This window comes from Oncorhynchus clarkii, chromosome 18 (genome assembly GCF_045791955.1).
Source record: "Oncorhynchus clarkii lewisi isolate Uvic-CL-2024 chromosome 18, UVic_Ocla_1.0, whole genome shotgun sequence".
In the NCBI taxonomy this organism is placed as follows: domain Eukaryota; kingdom Metazoa; phylum Chordata; class Actinopteri; order Salmoniformes; family Salmonidae; genus Oncorhynchus; species Oncorhynchus clarkii.
The window spans coordinates 48,579,879-48,601,799 of NC_092164.1; the positions used below are offsets into that span (position 1 = coordinate 48,579,879).

The window sequence follows — 21,921 nt, forward strand, 5'->3', positions numbered from 1 at the left end:
GAACAAGACTGGGTTCATGTGTTGGGATTTAATTTTCAATGCATACTAAATCTCTTATGAAGGCTATGATGATGCTATGTAACTTAATAAACAAGTGAACAGAGTGTGCAGTTTTTATATTATATTATATATATTTCCCACACATCTGCAAGTAACTTCAAATACAGAGATACAGGGCTGGCAAACTAGACTAGGGTTTTTAAATAACTAGCAACATCAATAGTCCCACCTGAGGTCCTGTGTAGCCATCTCCCTTCAACCCTGGTGGTCCAACAGGTCCAGGGTTCCCCCTCTCACCCTGAATGGGAGAGAAACACACACACACACACAGAAAAATATGTGTCATTGTAGTACTAGCTTGCTGCCAAAACCTTGGCAATAATGTAATAAAGCTAGGCCTTGTTCTAACTGTCCGTTGAGGTTACCTTCGACCCAGCGATGCCCACTCCAGGGTCTCCTACAGGCCCAGACTGCCCCACTGGTCCAAGGTCACCCTGTCAATGTGGACCATACGGTTTTAGTGCTGTGTATGACAGAGCATTACATGCATGGGTGTGTTACTCAGTAGTCACTTTATCTGAGACCTGAAGACTTTAATTAGTTCCTAGAGTTAATGGCTAGGCTTTAGTTTACCGGGCTTATGGCACGCAGGGGACCATGGTTTCCAACACAGGTCAAGAGCTGATATTTTTAAGACACTATGCTGTGTGTGTGTGTGTGTGTTTACCACTTACCTTTGACCCAGGTAGGCCCCTGCCAGGAGGACCTGGTAGACCCATCATTCCAAAACTGCCAGGCTCTCCCTGAACAGAAGAACAGAGACGTGAGATACATGACACCGTGAACCTCACGGATGACAAACAAACAATAGCCAGGTAACTACAGCAAACACACACGACCTGTCCCGCTGATATGTTGAACCAGCAGTCAAAATCCACATCTCATATTATGAGCCAAATCTACTGTAAAGGAGCCAAATGGGAGTTTACTGATATTGTCACGATAAATGTTTTGTTAAAAAATACCTCTCATAGGGTAAACAAGCCTAAAAGAGTGTGTTGGTGTCGTTATAAAGAATATTGTTCATCTGTCTTCTTTATCCTTAATCAAACAATTTCATACAACAGCCCCAATAATGTAGTAACTCAAATAGTTTGTAAAGTAACATAAGCAATACTTATTTAAAAAAATATCTTTATTTAACTAGGCAAGTTAGTTAAGAACAAATTCATATTTTCAATGACGGCCTAGGAACAGTGGGTTAACTGCCTTGTTCAGGGGCAGAACGACAGATTTTTACCATGTCAGCTCGGGGATTTGATCTTGCAACCTTTCGGTTACTAGGCCAACGCTCTAAACACTAGGAAACCTGCCGTCTGTGTGCTTTGAAATCTGAGAATTATGCCATGAAGGCAAACACTGATAGTAAAACAAACTGCATTGTAAGGAAGTGACTTGATGCGAATTGATGACACTAAAATGCAACCTGGTCTGAGAGTATTTCATATTATTTTGTACGTAAATCCGAGACACCCCAGATATACTGAACAAAAAAATAAACGCAACATGCAACAATTTCAACGATTTTACTGACTTAGAGTTCATATAAGGAAATCAGTCAATTTAAATAAATAAATTAGGCCCTAATCTATGGATTTCACATGACTGGGCATGGGTGCACCCAATGTGGAGCGAGGCCCAGATAATCAGAATCTGTTTTTTCCCACAAAAGGGCTTTATCACAGACAGAAATACTCCTCAGTTTCATCAGCTGTCTGGGTGGCTGGTCTCAGACAATCCCACATGTGAAGAAGTCGGATGTGGAGGTCCTGGGCTGGCGTGGTTGCAAATGTGTTCTGCGTTTGTGAGGCCGGTTGGACATACAGACAAAAAAACAACGTTGGAAGTGGCTTATAGTAGAGAAATGAACAATCAATTCTCTGGGAATAGCACTGGTGGACATTTCTGCAGTCAGCATGCTAATTGTACGCTCACTAAAAACTTGAGACATCTGAGGCATTGAGTTGTGTGACAAAACTGTACATTTTAGTGTAATTTTATTGTCCCCAGCACAAGGTGCAACTGTGTAATGATCATGGCTTTTAATCAGCTTCTTGATATGCCACATCTGTCAGGTGGATGGATTATCTTGGCAAAGGAGAACTAATCACTACAGCGATGTAATTTCTTTATTTCACCTTTATTTAACCAGGTAGGCCAGTTGAGAACAAGTTGCGACCTGGCCAAGATAAAGCAAAGCAGTGCGACAAAAACAACGACACAGAGTTACACATAAACAAACGTACAGTCAATAACACAAAAGAAAAATAGAAAAATCTATGTACAGTGTGTGCAAATGTAGAAGAGTAGGGAGGTAGTCAATAAATATGCCCTAGAGGCGAAAATAATTACAATTTAGCATTAATACTGGAGTGATAGATGTGCAGATGATGATGTGCAAGTAGAGATATGGGTACAAAAGAGCAAGAGGGTAAGTCAAATTATGGGGATGAGGTAGTCGGATGTGCTATTTACAGATTGTACAGGTACAGTGATCGGTAAGCTGCTCAGACAGCTGATGCTTAAAGTTAGAGAGGGAGATATAAGACTCCAGCTTCAGAGATTTTTGCAATTCGTTCCAGTCATTGGCAGCAGAGAACTGGAAGGAAAGGCGGCCAAAGGAAGTGTTGGCTTTGGGGATGACCAGTGCAATGTACCTGCTGGAGTGCGTGCTACGGGTGTGTGTTGCTATGGTGACCAGTGAGCTGAGATAAGGCGGGGCTTTACCAAGCAAAGACTAACATTGTGCACAGAGTAGACAACTTTGTGCACAAAATTTGAGAGAAATACAGTGGGGCAAAAAAGTATTTAGTCAGCCACCAATTGTGCAAGTTCTCCCACTTAAAAAGATGAGAGAGGCCTGTAATTTTCATCATAGGTACACTTCAACTATGACAGACAAAATGAGAAAAAAAATCCAGAAAATCACATTGTAGGATTTTTAATGAATTTATTTGCCAATTATGGTGGAAAATAAGTATTTGGTCAATAACAAAAGTTTATCTCAATACTTTGTTATGTACCCTTTGTTGGCAATGACAGAGGTCAAACGTTTTCTGTAAGTCTTCACAAGGTTTTCACACACTGTTGCTGGTATTTTAGCCCATTCCTCCATGCAGATCTCCTCTAGAGCAGTGATGTTTTGGGGCTGTTGCTGGGCAACACAGACTTTCAACTCCCTCCAAAGATTTTCTATGGGGTTGAGATCTGGAGACTGGCTAGGCCACTCCAGGATCTTGAAATGCTTCTTACGAAGCCACTCCTTCGTTGCCCGGGCGGTGTGTTTGGGATCATTGTCATGCTGAAAGACCCAGCCACGTTTAATCTTCAATGCCCTTGCTTGATGGAAGGAGGTTTTCACTCAAAATCTCACGATACATGGCCCCATTCATTCTTTCCTTTATATGGATCAGTCGTCCTGGTCCCTTTGCAGAAAAACAGCCCCAAAGCATGATGTTTCCACCCCCATGCTTCACAGTAGGCATGGTGTTCTTTGTCCTCCAAACACGACGAGTTGAGTTTTTACCAAAAAGTTATATTTTGGTTTCATCTGACCATATGACATTCTCCCAATCTTCTTCTGGATCATCCAAATGCTCTCTAGCTTCAGACGGGCCTGGACATGTACTGGCTTAAGCAGGGGGACACGTCTGGCACTGCAGGATTTGAGTCCCTGGCGGCGTAGTGTGTTACTGATGGTAGGCTTTGTTACTTTGGTCCCAGCTCTCTGCAGGTCATTCACTAGGTCCCCCTGTGTGGTTCTGGGATTTTTGCTCACCGTTCTTGTGATCATTTTGACCCCATGGGGCGAGATCTTGCCCAGATTGAGGGAGATAATCAGTGGTTATCAGATTATCAGTGGTCTAATAATTGCTCCCACAGTTGATTTCTTCAAACCAAGTTGCTTACCTATTGCAGATTCAGTCTTCCCAGCCTGGTGCAGGTCTACAATTTTGTTTCTGGTGTCCTTTGACAGCTCTTTGGTCTTGGCCGTAGTGGAGTTTGGAGTGTGACTGTTTGTGGTTGTGGACAGGTGTCTTTTATACTGATAACAAGTTCAAACAGGTGCCATTAATACAGGTAATGAGTGGAGGACAGAGGAGCCTCTTAAAGAAGAAGTTACAGGTCTGTGAGAGCCAGAAATCTTGCTTGTTTGTAGGTGACCAAATACTTATTTTCCACCATAATTTGCCAATAAATTCATTAAAAATCCTACAATGTGATTTTCTGGATTTTTTTTTCTAATTTTGTCTGTCATAGTTGAAGTGTACCTATGATGAACATTTTTGTGCAAATGGAACATTTCTGAAAACTTTAATTTCAGCTCATCAAACCTGGGACCAACACTTTATTTATATTTTTGTTCTGTATAGTACGATATGTTACGTTTCGTATGGTATGTATTCATTTGGGGATGTCCATCATCCATTTAGTATAATATGTTCCGACTTAATATGTTACAAATTCCAATTTGTTGTGGTTAACGTTAGCTGGGTGGCTAATGATAACATTAGCTAGCTGGCTAACATTAGCTAGGCGAGGAGTTAGGGTTAGGAGTTAGGCTAAAGGGTTAATGTTAGGGATAGTTAAAAGGGTTAAGGCTAGGGTTAGGGGAAGGGTTACGTAAGTAGCTGCAAAGTAGCTAAAAAGTACCAAGTAGTTGAAAAGTTGCTAATTAGCTAAAATGCTAAATGAGATTCGAACACGCAACCTTTGGGTTGCTAGATGTTCTCGTTATGCACTGACCGATCCACTACGACCACTACGACCAACCATACTCCTTTTGTTTTTGCTTTAAGTAACCTTCTGTCTTCTGTAACCATACCAAACATAACATATCATACTAATTTGAGTGTCCCCAGATTTACTTTACTAAGTTCCGTCTAGTCTATGAGACCAGGCTGTAAAATGTAGTGATGGAACACAATGGTTGCTGGCTTCTTGTCAATGCTTATGGGAACCATAGAGGAAACAGAGCACATATTTGGAATTTGAGCAAGCGTTTGCATAGAGGGCCTGATTGAGTGTTGAGATAGGTACAACTCAGACATCCTTGATGTCAATGGGAGACTTACTTAAAAATGCGTGAAGATCTCAAGTTAGAATACCACCCAGACTGAACATGAAGTTGAAGAATTCCAAGCAGCATTCCATTCATGTAACTTGAACCCTGACCTTCCCTAACATCTAACTAACTACAGCAGGGATGATGGGGGTGGTGTCCACAAAAAAAGCACATTTTGCCATGGGATGTAGAGACAATGTTGCCATTTTAAAGCAAGTTTGCGTCAATTCGACACATTTTGCCATCTGGAGGAAAGAAAATGTGCAGTTTTACAGCTAATTTCCTGCAATTCTACACATTTTTGTCATAAGGTGGAGACAAATGTTTGCATTTTTTAATATGATAACTGATGATCAATGGGTGTAATTTGACCATGTATACTACATGTTTAGATATCTGGCCACTAGACTAACTTACCAATCTAAAACATGTTAGCTGACATGGGCTAATTGACTGATTGCTGATGGGCAACCAAATTTCGAAATTACACCTTGTTTGATGAGAGTGCAGGGGACAACTTTTTAAGGCTATGCACAAACTAAGAAGTGTGGCTTTAACATACCTTGGCTCCTGCAGGTCCCACGGGCCCTGGTGTTCCTGGTAGTCCCCTCACCCCCCGGTCACCTCGATCACCCTGTAGATAAACACACAAGTGAAATCATTCAAAAAATTATATGTAGATACAAAGACAGAGAAAGTATGTACCAACCTATGATGTGCATACCATAGAGCTATGGTCTAAAGTAGTGCACTATATAGGAAATAGGGTGCTATTTGGGATGCTGACACTGTCAGGATTCTCTGGAATGCAGCAATACTGTGTTTGCACTTCCGTTTCCAATGCAGGTGCCATTCATATCTTATTATATTTTGATGTATAATCTTGCTTGGAATTGCTTTTCAAAGGTGAAGCACCGGTCAGGGAGTCTATACGGCATGTTTAATATGGCGATAATGTTGAAGATTTCTCTGTTGTTACACCCTTTGACCGGTAAACTTACTCAACTCAATTGTGTAAGGCCCAGCGCAAGATTTGTCTTTCCTGTACTTTGAAGGTTGAACATTCAGGAAGTCCTCTCCTGTATTGCTTAAGGTGGAGTTTAATAAATCGGTCGGACTCCTATACTGGACGCAGGTAATCCTGTGTTTAACGTAGGTGTATGTAGGTATGCCAGCACTACAGTACCAAAGGTTTCTATAGGACTGTGGGTGGTTGTCTGGGTAAACATTTTATATCCAAAACTTTCAAAAAAAGAACTCTACCTTTTCTCCAGGAATTCCTTTCCCAGGCTCACCCTCTGTCCCTCGCAGTCCTGGCAAACCAATCTCACCCTGTTTCAAGACACCAAGGAGAATATAAAAATGCAGACAATGAACAAGTTAGAAAATGAACTATTTCAAATGTCTGTGCTCTGTGCGTTTGCCTGTGCATTTTAAAGCAGTTGGACGAATAAAGATTACTTAAACTTTAGAGCAAATCATTCCTTACTTTAAACTCTAGTAAATATACAATGGGGCCCAATGAACTTTGACCTCCTTTGACCCCTTGCTTACCTTAGGTCCGACCGCTCCATCTTCCCCGGGTATACCAGGTATCCCAGAAGATCCGTCAGGTCCTGGTTCACCCTGGAGAAGACCAAAGACCAGACACTCACATTCAACACCTGCTCATCTCAGCTGTACATACAGTGAATGTACATAATATCCGGTGTTGTATGTTTCATTGGGGACCTTTGCCATTAACTCACCTTTGACCCTGGCTCCCCGACTCCTCTCTCTCCCTGTGGTCCATGCTCTCCTGGGAAGCCCTGGTCACCCTGTGGAGAAGACAACTGGATCAGTCCCTGATTAGAGGTGAAGAATGAAAACAAGCAGTAGTACGGACCTCATGGTCTGGATTTGAGTAAGGGTCACCCACCACCATATTTAGTTCCACCCACCTTTGGGCCGACTATTCCCAGCCCTGGTGGCCCCCGAGGGCCGGAAGATCCAGATGGACCACTGTCTCCCTGCAAGGAGAGAGAGGGACAGAGATTAGTCAGTTTACTTATAATTTAGTGATAAAACAAACCAGAAAGTCGGTTGGATACAAATTGAAATAGTGGAACACAGTGGAAACAATGGAATAATTTAATAGGCCTGCCTTTTCTCCTTGGATCCCTGCACCTGGAAAACCCACCAATCCTGGCAAACCTGGAGCTCCTGTGTTTCCCTGGAGGGCAGAGGTTAAAGGGATCAGGGGATAAGCGGTAGTCCCTTAGTGCAGGGGTTCCCAAACGTTGTTTTTTTTTCTTCTGAGCCCCTTTTATGATAGCAACTTCATCAGGGACACTGTCATAATATCAAAATACAGTGCTTCTGTAGTGCATGGCCGGACTTACCAAGTCTCGGCCCCTGGGAATTAACATTTAAAAGGCCCCCCTCTTGGCATCAGAGAGACAATTTTGATGGTTTAGGGTCAGGGTTAGGGCCAACATACCTTGTCACCTTTCAACCCTGAACCCGGGGTGCCGCGGGTGCCCTTAGGACCCTCGTAACCCCTGTCACCCTGAAACACAAAATACACCCTGAGCCATCAGCTAGGTACACACTTTACTGTATAAATAAGAAAGATAAGTGATTCCTACATGTCATATCTCACGCACAGCTCACTATAGCCTACACATACAGAACATATCCAAGCTAGACTATTCAGTGGTATGAACAGCTAGTGACGGTGTCTCACCTTAGGCCCTGGTACACCCTCTCCTGGGAACCCTTGTGTTCCCTGGACCCCTGGAGGACCAAATGGACCCTAGTAGACATAATAAAGAGGATAAAAATGACCGTCAGCAAAGAGCAAAGCTCAATTATTAACAATATGTCTCAACCTAGTGGATATCCTGACACACTGCAGGGTAATTCTACAATTGTATTTTTATTTAACCTTTATTTAACTAGGCAAGTCAGTTAAGAACAAATTCTTATTCACAATGACAGCCTACCAAGTTTACATACACTTACATACACTTAGTTTGGAGTCATTAAAACGTGTTTTTCAACCACTCCACAAATGTCTTGTTAACAAACTATAGTTCTGGCAAGTTGAGTTAGGACATCTACTTTGTGCATAACACTAGTAATCTTTCCGACAATTGTTTACAGACAGATTATTTCACTTATAATTCACTGTATCACAATTCCAGTGGGTCAGAAGTTTACATACACTAAGTTGACTGTCCATTTAAACAGCTTGGAAAATTCCAGAAAATTATGTCAAGGCTTTAGAAACTTCTGATAGGCTAATTGACTTCATTTGAGTCAATTGGAGGTGTACCTGTGGATGTATTTCAAGCCCTACCTTCAAACTCAGTGCCTCTTTGCTTGACATCATGGGAAAATAAAAAGAAATCTGCCAAGACCTCAGATAAAAAATTGTAGACCTCCACAAGTCTGGTTCATCCTTGGGAGCAATTTCCAAATACCTGAAGGTACCACGTTCATCTGTACAAACAATAGTATGCAAGTATAAACACCAAGGGACCACGCAGCCGTCATACCGCTCAGGAAGGAGACGTGTTCTGTCTCCTAGAGATGAACGTACTTTGGTGTGAGAAATGCAAATCAATACCAGAAAAACAACAAACGACCTTGTGAAGATGCTGGAGGAAACAGGTTCAAAAGTATCTATATCCACAGTAAAATAAGTCCTATATCGACATAACCTGAAAGACCGCTCAGCAAGGAAGAAGCCACTGCTCCAAAACCGCCATAAAAAAGCCAGACTATGGTTTGCAACTGCACATTGGGACAAAGGTCGTACTTTTTGGAGAAATGTCCTCTGGTCTGATGAAACAAAAAATTCAACTGTTTGGCCATAATGACCATCGTTATGTTTGGAGAAAAAGGGGTACGCTTGCAAGCTGAAGAACACCATCCCAACCGTGAAGCACGGGGGTGGCAGCATCATGTTGTGGGGGTGCTTTGCTGCAGGAGGGACTGGTGCACTTCACAAAATAGATGGCATAATTTCAAGGAAAATTACGATGATATATTGAAGCAACATATCAACACATCAGTCAGGAAGTTTAAAGCTTGGTCGCAAAAGGGTCTTCCAAATGAACAATGACCCCAAGCATACTTCCAAAGTTGCGACAAAATGGCTTAAGGACAACAAAGTCAAGGTGTGGCCATCACAAAGCCCTGACCTCAATCCCATAGAAAATTTGTGTGCAGAACTAAAAAAGTGAGTGCGAGAAAGGAGGCCTACAAAGCTGACTCAGTTACACCAGCTCAGTCAGGAGGAATGGGCCAAAATTCACCCAACTTATTGTGGGAAGCTTGTGTAAGGCTACCCGAAATGTTTGACCCAAATTAAACAATTTAAAGGCAATGCTACCAAATACTAATTGAGTGTATATAAACTTCTGACCCACTGGGAATGTGATGAAAGAAATAAAAACTAAAATACATAATTCTCTCTACAATTATTCTGATATTTCACATTCTTAAAATAAAGTGGTGACCCTAACTGACCTAGGACAGGGAGTTTTTTACTTGGATTTAATGTTAGGAATTGTGAAAAACTGAGTTTAAATGTATTTGGCTAAGGTGTATGCAAACTTCCGACTTCAACTGTATCTAGCCATAACACCTAACGAATATTGTGAACTTACCGGCAGTCCTGGTTCACCCATACCCAAGGGACCGGTGGGTCCAGGCCTTCCCTGGTTTCCTTTATTGCCCTGGGATACAGGAGAAATTAGGATTAGAGTCGGAAAGATCATTAGACGGATTACTAGAGAGATCACAAGAGAGATTGCATGACAGAAGTAACGCCTCCAAAAATAAAGAATATCTAAACTAACTTTAGGTCCAGGAAAGCCGATTCCAGTATCCCCGGGAGGTCCTGTCACTCCACCAGGTCCACGGTCACCCTGGGAAAGAGAGGGGCCTCATTCACCTTACCCCAACTTCCCCAATACATTTTAGCTGTATTTTTATCTAGAACATTTCTGGAGGTATGGGAAGTTTAACATCATCCTTACTTTGGGTCCTACAAGTCCTTCAGGGCCCTGGTCCCCAGGACCTCCACTAAGACCCTGCCACAGAGACAAGAAAACACCTCGGTCAATGCCTGAATTTAAATAATCTACAGTAGACTAAATTCACTGGGTTTTGAGTTTTTCCTGGATAGAACCCCCCCCCCCCCCTAACTTATTTTGTAATTGGAAATGCGTGTGAGCAGCGATGTGTGAGTTAAACCTAAGCTTTAGTTTCACATTCTCTGGTCAATGTTATGGTATGACAAACAGATAATGTATAGTTTGGAGGGTCAGGGTGTGGTCAATCAAATGATGTTTCCACTAGCCTCATCCTCCTTAGTTCTACAATTATTTGCATAGGTACTCCCTAGTCCCCATGGGAACATGATCTAGGACCAGAGCTAAAATTTTCATCTAAAAACCACCACCGTATTCTGGTGATGGACTGCTGTTGTCATGCTAACGCTGGAGGGGCGTGAAAAGCGTTTAAAGAGGAATTAAAGGGGGTGGATAACGTGCCGAAACACTAATCCTGCAGGACAATAGTCTGGTGGGAGATAATAAACTGCAGGCTTGGATTGACTGCTTTAGATAGGCTCCATTATGGCGGGATAAGGACTAAGCCAGGACTCACATTCCATAAGTGCAGACTGGGAGAAGAGCTTCATACTCAGTGTGCATCTCCATGAGATACTGATGGTTCCAGTGAAGGGTCGGATGTAGGGTTGTAGACACAGGAATTGTTCAATTTGACCACTCACTCATTCACACACAGGTATGAATGGGCAGAGCGTTGTGTGAGGAGTGGGAATCTTCCAAATGTATAAAGCTATGGGGATTTCTCCTCAGTATGTAAATCGAAGACATTCATTTAGAACACATGCAAGTACATATACTGGATTCTAAAGATACTCAGGGCCTTATTCAATTAAACCTAGTTGTTTCAGAGGAGGCTGGTGGGGAGTGCTATAGGAGGACGGGATCATGGTAATGGCTGCAATGGAATATTGCAACGGAGTCAAACACATCACACATACGGAAAACACGTTTGACTCCGTTCCATCGATTCCATTCCATGCATTACAATTAGCCGTCTTCCTGTAGCTCATCCCACCAGCCTCCTCTAGTTTCCAAGGTAAGTCAAATATAATATTTTACCGGTACAGTGCTAAAGTGTGTTAGAAAGAATCGATATGAAGTTGAGTTTTCTTTTTGTTTCACAAGCAGTACAGACATAATGACTTTGACTTATCCCTGGGACTTGGCTATCTATTTTGTAGGGCCCCAAGTCTGTATCGACAACCAAACAAACATTGTCTGAGGCCTCTGGGAAAAAACATTGATCTGCATGTCTCCAAAATGACCACGCCACCACCATATTGACCATTTTGTTTGCTGTAACATATGGACAATAAAGTTGTATTATATTATATTGAGTCACCTGCTCTCCTTTGGGTCCCCGAGGGCCTGGAGGTCCGTCTGGCCCCTGTGGGAACAGGTCACAGTCAGGCGGGGAAGAAGGACATAACAGCCTATTGAGGTTGCAGCCAAAAGTCACAAGAACTTTAAAAGGACATGTGCAACTCTCACTCCCAGTTACAAGCTTGCAAGCTGTTGAGTCTAGCGTATAGCTATCTCTTCACAATGCAGTTAATCCTCAGTCAGGAATTCATCCGAATGCACTGAGCAGCAGTTAGTGGGGGATAGACATTTACAATGAACAGAGCAGAGGCATGGAGAGAGCGGAGAGAGTCATTCATAAAAAACCTACTTGATCTCCCTTCATCCCGCGGACGCCACACTCGCCTCTTTCCCCCTAGAAAACATTTTAATCAGAGAAGACTGAATTTTGACTGCGCTGAGTGTTTTAACCCGTAGCGTGCCAGAAGACCAGGGTACTGATTAAAACTGATGTTATCTAGCTAGCATGTAGTGTAGAACAAACACTACAGTCTACTGTTTGTTATCAGGGTAGCATGGGGATCTTGACCAGCTGTTTCACTATGATTCAGTATCTAATCCATCATGGGTTAATTATCTTTGCACAATTAATTTACGGTCACCAAGTAGTACTGGTATCTCACCTTTTCCCCTCTAGTGCCGGGTCGACCCTAAAACAACAGGAGAGATCTCAATAAAAATCTATACATCAGTTATAATTCTACAATATACCTGTATAGATTGTTTTAGTCATCTATGCTACAGTACCTCGATACCCTCCATCCCAGGCCTTCCGTTGATACCAGGTTCCCCCTACAGTGACACCAGAGACCAGACAGTGAATGCATCCATACAGTATATTCATCAACATCTATAAAAACATCCCAAAGAATGCCAACGTATATAAAAACATTCCAACGATTATCAACGTATATAAAAACATTCCAACAAACATCAACATATATAAAAACATTCCAACGATTATCAACATATATAAAAACATTCCAACAATTATCAACGTCTATAAAAACATTCCAACGATTATCAACGTCTATAAAAACATTCCAACGATTATCAACGTCTATAAAAACATTCCAAAGATTATCAACATCTATAAAAACATTCCAACGATTATCAACGTATATAAAAACGTTCCAACGATTATCAACATCTATAAAAACATTCCAACGATTATCAACGTATATAAAAACATCCCAACGATTATCAACGTCTATAAAAACATTCCAACGAACATCAACGTATATAAAAACATTCCAACATTTATCAACGTCTATAAAAACATTCCAACGATTATCAATATCTATAAAAACATTCCAACGATTATCAACGTATATAAAAACATTCCAACGATTATCAACGTATATAAAAACATTCCAACGAACATCAATGTATATAAAATATCCCAACGATTATCAACGTCTATAAAAACATTCCAACGATTATCAACGTATATAAAAACATTCCAACGAACATCAACGTATATAAAAACATTCCAACGATTATCAACGTCTATAAAAACATTCCAACGATTATCAACGTCTATAAAAACATTCCAACGATTATCAACGTATATAAAAACATCCCAACGATTATCAACGTCTATAACAACATTCCAACAAACATCAACGTATATAAAAACATTCCAACATTTATCAACGTCTATAAAAACATTCCAACGATTATCAATATCTATAAAAACATTCCAACGAACATCAATGTATATAAAAACATCCCAACGATTATCAACGTCTATAAAAACATTCCAACGATTATCAACGTATATAAAAACATTCCAACGAACATCAACGTATATAAAAACATTCCAACATTTATCAACGTCTATAAAAACATTCCAACGATTATCAATATCTATAAAAACATTCCAACGATTATCAACGTATATAAAAACATCCCAACGAACATCAACGTATATAAAAACATTCCAACATTTATCAACGTCTATAAAAACATTCCAACGATTATCAATATCTATAAAAACATTCCAACGATTATCAACGTATATAAAAACATCCCAACGATTATCAACGTCTATAAAAACATTCCAACGAACATCAACGTATATAAAAACATTCCAACATTTATCAACGTCTATAAAAACATTCCAACGATTATCAATATCTATAAAAACATTCCAACGAACATCAACGTATATAAAAACATTCCAACGATTATCAACGTATATAAAAACATTCCAACGATTATCAACGTATATAAAAACATTCCAACGAACATCAATGTATATAAAAACATCCCAATGATTATCAACGTCTATAAAAACATTCCAACGATTATCAACGTATATAAAAACATTCCAACGAACATCAACGTATATAAAAACATTCCAACGATTATCAACGTCTATAAAAACATTCCAACGATTATCAACATCTATAAAAACATTCCAACGATTATCAACGTATATAAAAACATCCCAACGATTATCAACGTCTATAAAAACATTCCAACGAACATCAACGTATATAAAAACATTCCAACATTTATCAACGTCTATAAAAACATTCCAACGATTATCAATATCTATAAAAACATTCCAACGAACATCAATGTATATAAAAACATCCCAACGATTATCAACGTCTATAAAAACATTCCAACGATTATCAACGTATATAAAAACATTCCAACGAACATCAACGTATATAAAAACATTCCAACATTTATCAACGTCTATAAAAACATTCCAACGAACATCAACGTATATAAAAACATTCCAACATTTATCAACGTTTATAAAAACATTCCAACGATTATCAATATCTATAAAAACATTTTAACGATTATCAACGTATATAAAAACATCCCAACGATTATCAACGTCTATAAAAACATTCCAACGAACATCAACGTATATAAAAACATTCCAACATTTATCAACGTCTATAAAAACATTCCAACGATTATCAATATCTATAAAAAAATTCCAACGAACATCAACGTATATAAAAACATTCCAACGATTATCAACGTATATAAAAACATTCCAACGATTATCAACGTATATAAAAACATTCCAACGAACATCAATGTATATAAAAACATCCCAACGATTATCAACGTCTATAAAAACATTCCAACGATTATCAACGTATATAAAAACATTCCAACGAACATCAACGTATATAAAAACATTCCAACGATTATCAACGTCTATAAAAACATTCCAACGATTATCAACATCTATAAAAACATTCCAACGATTATCAACGTATATAAAAACATCCCAACGATTATCAACGTCTATAAAAACATTCCAACGAACATCAATGTATATAAAAACATCCCAACGATTATCAACGTCTATAAAAACATTCCAACGATTATCAACGTATATAAAAACATTCCAACGAACATCAACGTATATAAAAACATCCCAACGAATATCAACGTCTATAAAAACATTCCAACGAACATCAACGTCTATAAAAACATCCCAACGAATGCCAACGTCTATAAAAACATTCAAACGAACATCAACATATGTAAAAACATTCCAACGAACATCAACGTATGTAAAAACATTCCAACGAACATCAACGTATATAAAAACACTGCATTCTTTCTGTCACTACAAATGAACATGGTGGGATTATCTCAGGACAAAACGAAGAACTTACACGAAATCCTTTTGGACCGGGAGAACCGTCAGATCCAGGCTGGGCTGATTTCCCCTGCAGATTTCAAAGGAATGGAGAGATCATTCCATCAGAGGATAGAGGACAGATCGTTGGACAGAATGTGACTTTTTGGGGCCCTTTTTCATCACTGGTTGTTCCCATAACATCCCCATAGTGTGTGTAGATTTGTGCGTACAGTAGGTGACCGTGGTCGTTCGGTGCGTGTCCCTGTCTATGCTCTTCCTGTGACCTCTCTATGTATTATCAGTCTCAAACCTTAAGTGGTAGCCTATACAACCTCAGTCAACTCAATAGTGTGAGGGGCCTCTGTGCCGTATAGCCTCAGTTAACTCAATAGTGTCAGGGGCCTCTGTGCCGTATAGCCTCAAATAACTCAAGTGTCAGGGGCCTCTGTGCAGTATAGCCTCAAATAACTCAATAGTGTCAGGGGCCTCTGTGCCATATAGCCTCAGTTAACTCAATAGTGTGAGGGGCCTCTGTACCTTAGTTAACCTCAGTTAACTCCCTAACACCCTAATGCTCATCCCCTCCCTGTGTGTTTGCCCACACCTAATCTCCTATCCTTAACCACTGCTTCCAGCCAAAAGCCTCTCTTCAAAAGGCCTGCTAGTCAAGTCCCACTACTCTATTATGTTATTTTACGCCATGACCCTTCGACCCCTTGCACAGTACAGGCCTGCTACACTTGCAGTGTGGGAAACACTTCCTACTCTTTGATGTGATGCCCAGGACCACTCTTGTATACACAGAGGCCCACAAAGAGGCCAGATGCCCCGGCTATGAGCACCTGCTATGAGTATTCAGGGGTGTTACAGGGGCGTTGAGCAGTTTAGGGTGGGTTAGGGACAGGGGGGCTATTACTGGAAAAACCTCTGTTTGCATACAAAAGGATATGTAGGGGGGTTTACAGCCCAAGGTTGTCCAACTGGTGAACATGCCAGCAATAACACAGGCCTGTCTGAGGATTACTGCTCCTCTGTACTGCAGAGTAAACCACTGTCAACCTGGACACATTAACCTGGACACATGAGGTCAATTCACCAAACCAGTCAGTGCTTTTCAATGACGGAAATTGGAATTAAAACGTCAGTGTACTTCCTGAATTGAATGAATTGACAAAAGACGGAAGAGGACAACAAAATAAAAACTGAAGAAGAGTTATATCGTATGGTATGTACTGGCTACTAGAGGATGCTTTTGAGCAAAAACAAGAATAGGTTAGACGATGAGACAGAAGTGGACTCACCGGGCTTCCAGGGGGACCTCTTTCTCCTTTATCACACAGACAGGACTTCGGCTGTGGGCACTGGAACCAAGGTAAGCAACATTTGAGTAGACACCTCAGAGAGAGTCATCTTTACATTCCAAATGGATGGTTACAAGAAAAAGGGACATACTTACCCCTGTGTTAACAAGCGTGTTCTAAAAAAAGAAGAAATAACAGCACTTTATATTTTGATAGCTCACACTTAGGTGCTCCATAATGTACATGTTTAAATTGAGCCATTTTAATCCTGGTCAGGTAACTCACTGCGTGAGCCCTCCTGAATTGGGATTTAGGGGGTGAAGGAAAACATAAACATCTAGAAGTTTATGGCAATGTCAAGACATGTTGGTATCCTTGAGGACAGCTCACTCCCACCACCACTCACCAGTTCCCTGAAAAGTTTATCCTCCAGCAGGTTGTCTGTAAGGCTGAGGACGTGCTGCTGTGGCGGGGCGCTGGCGATGGAACGTAACCTGGCATTGGTGGGCATATCCCTGGGTAGACCCGACAGCCCGATGGTGAACAGACGAATGTTGTGATTCTTGGCCTCGGATGCGGCGGTCACAGCATTGGGGCTCCGGGGATGGTCCACGCCGTCAGTCATCAGCAACATCACCCTCAGGCTGTTGGCCGCTGTCTCACGGCTAAACATCTGGGTGTTATAATCATTTGATTGTACTTTGATATTGGGTCTAACACTTGTTTTTTGGTGTAGTGCACTTTGTTCTCAATTGGGTTAACTTTTTTTTGTATAGTCCTCTATGGATAATCCAACTATCAACAAACTTTCATATGCAACCCTATTGGCTTGGGGCTAAGACTAGGGTTAGGTTTAGGTTTAGTGTAGAGTTAGTTGAACGGTTAGTTGATGGTTAGTTTAACATCCATCAACCATCTGCAAGGGACAATCCAAGTAAAGTGCTACTAGATAATGATGTGCAGACCTGTGTAGCGTTAGTGATGGCGTAGGCTGAGTAGGTTCCGTGTCCGATGTAGGCCATGGACGCCACTCTGCTCTGGAACACATCCACATCCTGCCAGTCTCGGAAGTTGTGCTCCAGAGAAACAGAACTAGGAGGAGAATAAAAAGAAGAAGAAGATGGAGAACAGTTAAACCTAGAGATGTTAGATGGAAGAGCAGTTAAACCTAGAGACGTTAGCTGGAGAGTGTAACAGTATAACTTTAGACCGTACCCTCGCGCGAACCAGGGACCCTCTGCACACATCAACAACAGTCACCCACGAAGCATCGTTACCCATCGCTCCACAAAAGCCGCGGCCCTTGCAGAGCAAGGGGAACTACTACTTCAAGGTCTCAGAGCAAGTGACATCACCAATTGAAACACTATTTAGCACGCACCACCGCTAACTAAGCTAGCCGTTTCACATCCGTTACACTCACCCCCCTTTTGACCTCCTCCTTTTCCGCAGCAACCAGTGATCCGGGTCAACAGCATCAATGTAACAGTATAACTTTAGACCGTCCCCTCGCCCATACCCGGGGGCGAACCAGGGATCCTCTGCACACATCAACAAGAGTCACCCATGAAGCATCGTTACCCATCGCTCCACAAAAACCGCAGCCCTTGCAGAGCAAGGGGAACTACTACTTCAAGGTCTCAGAGCAAGTGACGTCACCGATTGAAACGCTATTTAGCGCGCACCACCGCTAACTAAGCTAGCCGTTTCACATCCGTTACAAGAGCAGTTAAATCTAGAGATGTTAGATGGAGAGCAGTTCAATCTAGAGATGTTAGATGGAGAGCAGTTAAATCTAGAGACGTTAGATGGAGAGCAGTTAAATCTAGAGACGTTAGATGGAGAGCAGTTAAATCTAGAGACGTTAGATGGAGAGCAGTTAAATCTAGAGACGTTAGATGGAGAGCAGTTAAATCTAGAGATGTTAGAGGGAGAGCAGTTCAATCTAGAGATGTTAGATGGAGAGCAGTTAAATCTAGAGACGTTAGATGGAGAGCAGTTAAATCTAGAGATGTTAGATGGAGAGCAGTTAAATCTAGAGACGTTAGATGGAGAGCAGTTAAATCTAGAGATGTTAGATGGAGAGCAGTTAAATCTAGAGATGTTAGATGGAGAGCAGTTAAATCTAGAGACGTTAGATGGAGAGCAGTTAAATCTAGAGATGTTAGATGGAGAGCAGTTAAATCTAGAGATGTTAGATGGAGAGCAGTTAAATCTAGAGACGTTAGATGGAGAGCAGTTAAATCTAGAGATGTTAGATGGAGAGCAGTTCAATCTAGAGATGTTAGATGGAGAGCAGTTAAATCTAGAGACGTTAGATGGAGAGCAGTTAAATCTAGAGATGTTAGATGGAGAGCAGTTAAATCTAGAGATGTTAGATGGAGAGCAGTTAAATCTAGAGACGTTAGATGGAGAGCAGTTAAATCTAGAGATGTTAGATGGAGAGCAGTTAAATCTAGAGATGTTAGATGGAGAGCAGTTAAATCTAGAGATGTTAGATGGAGAGCAGTTAAATCTAGAGACGTTAGATGGAGAGCAATTAAATCTAGAGATGTTAGATGGTGAGCAGTTAGAGTTAAGTGCCTTGCTCGAGGGCACAAGGGCAGAAGATGACATCTTCAGTGGGATACTAATACCAGCAACCCACTGGTTGCCAGCACCCTCCCGCCCAGATTTGTATACCGGCTGCCATGGGATAGAACCTCTCTGGTTGTTAGCTCATCCCTCTAACTGCTACAGTACCAACCTGCTGTACTGCAGTGCAGCCAGCCTCATCCCTCTAACCTCTACAGTACCAACCTGCTGTACTGCAGTGCAGCCAGCCTCATCCCTCTAACCTCTACAGTACCAACCTGCTGTACTGCAGTGCAGCCAGCCTCATCCCTCTAACTGCTACAGTACCAACCTGCTGTACTGCAGTGCAGCCAGCCTCATCCCTCTAACCTCTACAGTACCAACCTGCTGTACTGCAGTGCAGCCAGCCTCAACCTCAGTCTCCAACCTGCTGCCTGGATCTGCATGAGCCGCGTGCTGATACGCAGGACGAAGTCTTTCTGCTTCTCAAACAGCAGCACCTTGGCCTTCTCTGAGCTGTCCAGGATGAACATGATCTCCACCGGGCAGATCAGAACTATTGGGGAGGGGGAGAGAGAGAGGGATGGAAAGAGAGACAGGGTGGAGAGGATTGCAGGTGAGTGAATGAATACATGAATGAATGAATTAATTAATGGATGAATTAATTAAAGAATGAAACCCACTTACTTTTCCCTTCATTTTGGAAGACCTGGTTGTCGTCTCTCTGGCCCTTCCTCCTCCTGCCCTGACCCCTGGCTGTGTGTGTTAGTACCAACACGAGGAGCAACAGCTCCACAACCTTCCTCATCTTGATCTCTTGTCCAGCAGCTCAGCCTAGAACCAACCAAACATGAGTTTGAGACAACTTCTCCTAATTCAGAACACACACAGCACACACAGACACACAAACAGACACACACGCACACAAACACGCCTCGTCACAGAAGAGTGCTATGACTTCTGTACACACTAGAGGGCGGCAACACCATAATACAACTTTAAATGACGGCAGATCAATTTGGGTTAATGCGATATCATCGTTTGTTTGCAAGCAAAGGGAACCGGTTGTACATGAAGCCTCCAGTGAGGGAATAGCTGCAGCTGTAACTTCATAATGACTACCCAGGAAACCATAATCACTGCTCTCTGTGTGAAATCATCTGTTTCTTTTACCAAAGTTATTGCCAGTTACTGTTTGCCTTTACAGCAGTAATTTTCAGGATATGGTCAGACTATTTTTTCTTCAGAAAATGTTCCCATTTAGTTACAAAATATTTTTTTATTTCATGAATTTAATTTTTATAGAGTTATTTGAATTGGAATTTGTCCCAGCCTTATTCATAATATTTAGCTGCAAATATTTCCTTGTGTGATTGTAAATGCATAATTCCTGAGAATTATTCGGAGGACAAGTTAATGCTATCAAATCAACGGATTGATTGATTTAAAAGCGCAGACAACACCGAACTCATCATTATTATCACTATTTATAAAAAAATAAAAAAATACATTTCAATCTGGAATACAATATGCAACAAATGCGATTGTCATTGGATTTTCTAAAACAGTATTCTCTCTACGTGTTCAATAGCCTATACTTGACACAAATGTGTTACATAACATAGTTTCAATTCAATTAAACCTTACCTTGATTCTCATTTAAATACAATCAATCACAGTAATAGTCCACTCATTTGGTCTCAATTACATAATCCGGTGGGCGAGTTTTTTATCCCCGGTTTAGTCCTAAAGCAAGAGAGAGCAACGGTGATCGACCCGCTCGAATCGATTCAAACCTGCACGAGGGGGCTGCACTGGGAACACTGAATATTTATGAAGCGCACCTATCATCGCACTGTTGTCAAACAGCACGGGATGCCTCCCTTTATCAGTATTTTATAAAGCTACAGGGCTGATTCTTATCAGATTGATGGGGGAAAATGAGTTTAGGTTATTGCACATTTTTCATATTGATAACATCAATAGTAAATCAGTTTTTTTCACTCTACAATATTGAGGCCAGTCCCACCACCTTGTTTTCTCAGTCATCATTCATGCCAACTATTGGTCTATAATATTTATTCATAGGCCCTATGCATAAACCACATTGTGGCCTATCAACCTTCAACATCCTTCCCACCCAACCTCTAATCTTATAAATGTGTTACAATCAAATAAATAACCCTAGTGGGACTACTGTACATGTTGACATTCATAGCTGTAGGCAATTGAGTCTTATTGAACCCACAGACAACCCCCCCCCCCCCCGAAGGGTTTTACTACTCGATCTTTGAAGATTTTAATGTGAGCACTTACTCATCCAGCACACAATGCATGGTTCAATGTTCAGAGTGATTGAGTGATTGAGTTTCTACCATGATCCGCTGGGTCAAATACCAACCCTCACCGACATGCTTCTAGAACTCAACAGGGCCAATATGGCACTAAATATCACTTAAGGGGTAAAACACATGAGTACTGTAGACCTGGATCAAATATAAGTCAAATCTTTCAAAAAAATGGAAGTGCAGTTGATTTAGCTTGACCGGTAGGCTAGCCTACAATGAAGCCAATGTAATTATCCCCAAGGTGCCAACTCGGCCCACCTTGTATGTCGGTCAAACCACATAAGTAATGTGCACTTCAAGAGTTTCGGTGACAATTTTTACCTAGGTCTGGAGTACATGTAGGTCAGCGATCTACACCAAAAGGGTTCCAAAAGGATTTCTTGGCTGTCCCCAGAGGAGAACCTTTGGGGTTCTATGTAGAACCCTCTGTGGAAAGGGTTCTATCTGGAAACAAAAAGGGTTCTTC

At 41.2% G+C, this 21,921-nt stretch overlaps 1 protein-coding gene across 1 annotated transcript in view; it reads right to left on the bottom strand.

The window, feature by feature from the left end:
• LOC139372353 (collagen, type XXVIII, alpha 1a) overlaps positions 1–20,901 on the bottom strand; it is a 30,036-nt gene extending 9,135 nt beyond the window's left edge. Inside the window, exons 1-26 of the mRNA XM_071112070.1 lie at positions 20,755–20,901; positions 19,795–19,941; positions 19,492–19,663; positions 17,499–17,625; positions 16,940–17,206; positions 16,689–16,709; positions 16,534–16,593; positions 15,267–15,320; positions 12,358–12,402; positions 12,234–12,260; positions 11,921–11,965; positions 11,591–11,635; positions 10,153–10,206; positions 9,973–10,041; positions 9,781–9,849; positions 7,851–7,919; positions 7,605–7,673; positions 7,269–7,337; positions 7,066–7,134; positions 6,874–6,942; positions 6,680–6,751; positions 6,389–6,457; positions 5,688–5,759; positions 735–803; positions 426–494; positions 230–298 (exon numbers count right to left, since the gene is read on the bottom strand). Of these exons, the coding sequence (XP_070968171.1) occupies positions 230–298; positions 426–494; positions 735–803; positions 5,688–5,759; positions 6,389–6,457; positions 6,680–6,751; positions 6,874–6,942; positions 7,066–7,134; positions 7,269–7,337; positions 7,605–7,673; positions 7,851–7,919; positions 9,781–9,849; positions 9,973–10,041; positions 10,153–10,206; positions 11,591–11,635; positions 11,921–11,965; positions 12,234–12,260; positions 12,358–12,402; positions 15,267–15,320; positions 16,534–16,593; positions 16,689–16,709; positions 16,940–17,206; positions 17,499–17,625; positions 19,492–19,663; positions 19,795–19,915 (1,941 nt within the window). The 5' untranslated portion in view covers positions 19,916–19,941; positions 20,755–20,901. The remainder of the gene's footprint in view (positions 1–229; positions 299–425; positions 495–734; positions 804–5,687; positions 5,760–6,388; positions 6,458–6,679; positions 6,752–6,873; positions 6,943–7,065; positions 7,135–7,268; positions 7,338–7,604; positions 7,674–7,850; positions 7,920–9,780; positions 9,850–9,972; positions 10,042–10,152; positions 10,207–11,590; positions 11,636–11,920; positions 11,966–12,233; positions 12,261–12,357; positions 12,403–15,266; positions 15,321–16,533; positions 16,594–16,688; positions 16,710–16,939; positions 17,207–17,498; positions 17,626–19,491; positions 19,664–19,794; positions 19,942–20,754) is intronic.
• Between the last annotated feature and the right edge of the window lie 1,020 nt (positions 20,902–21,921).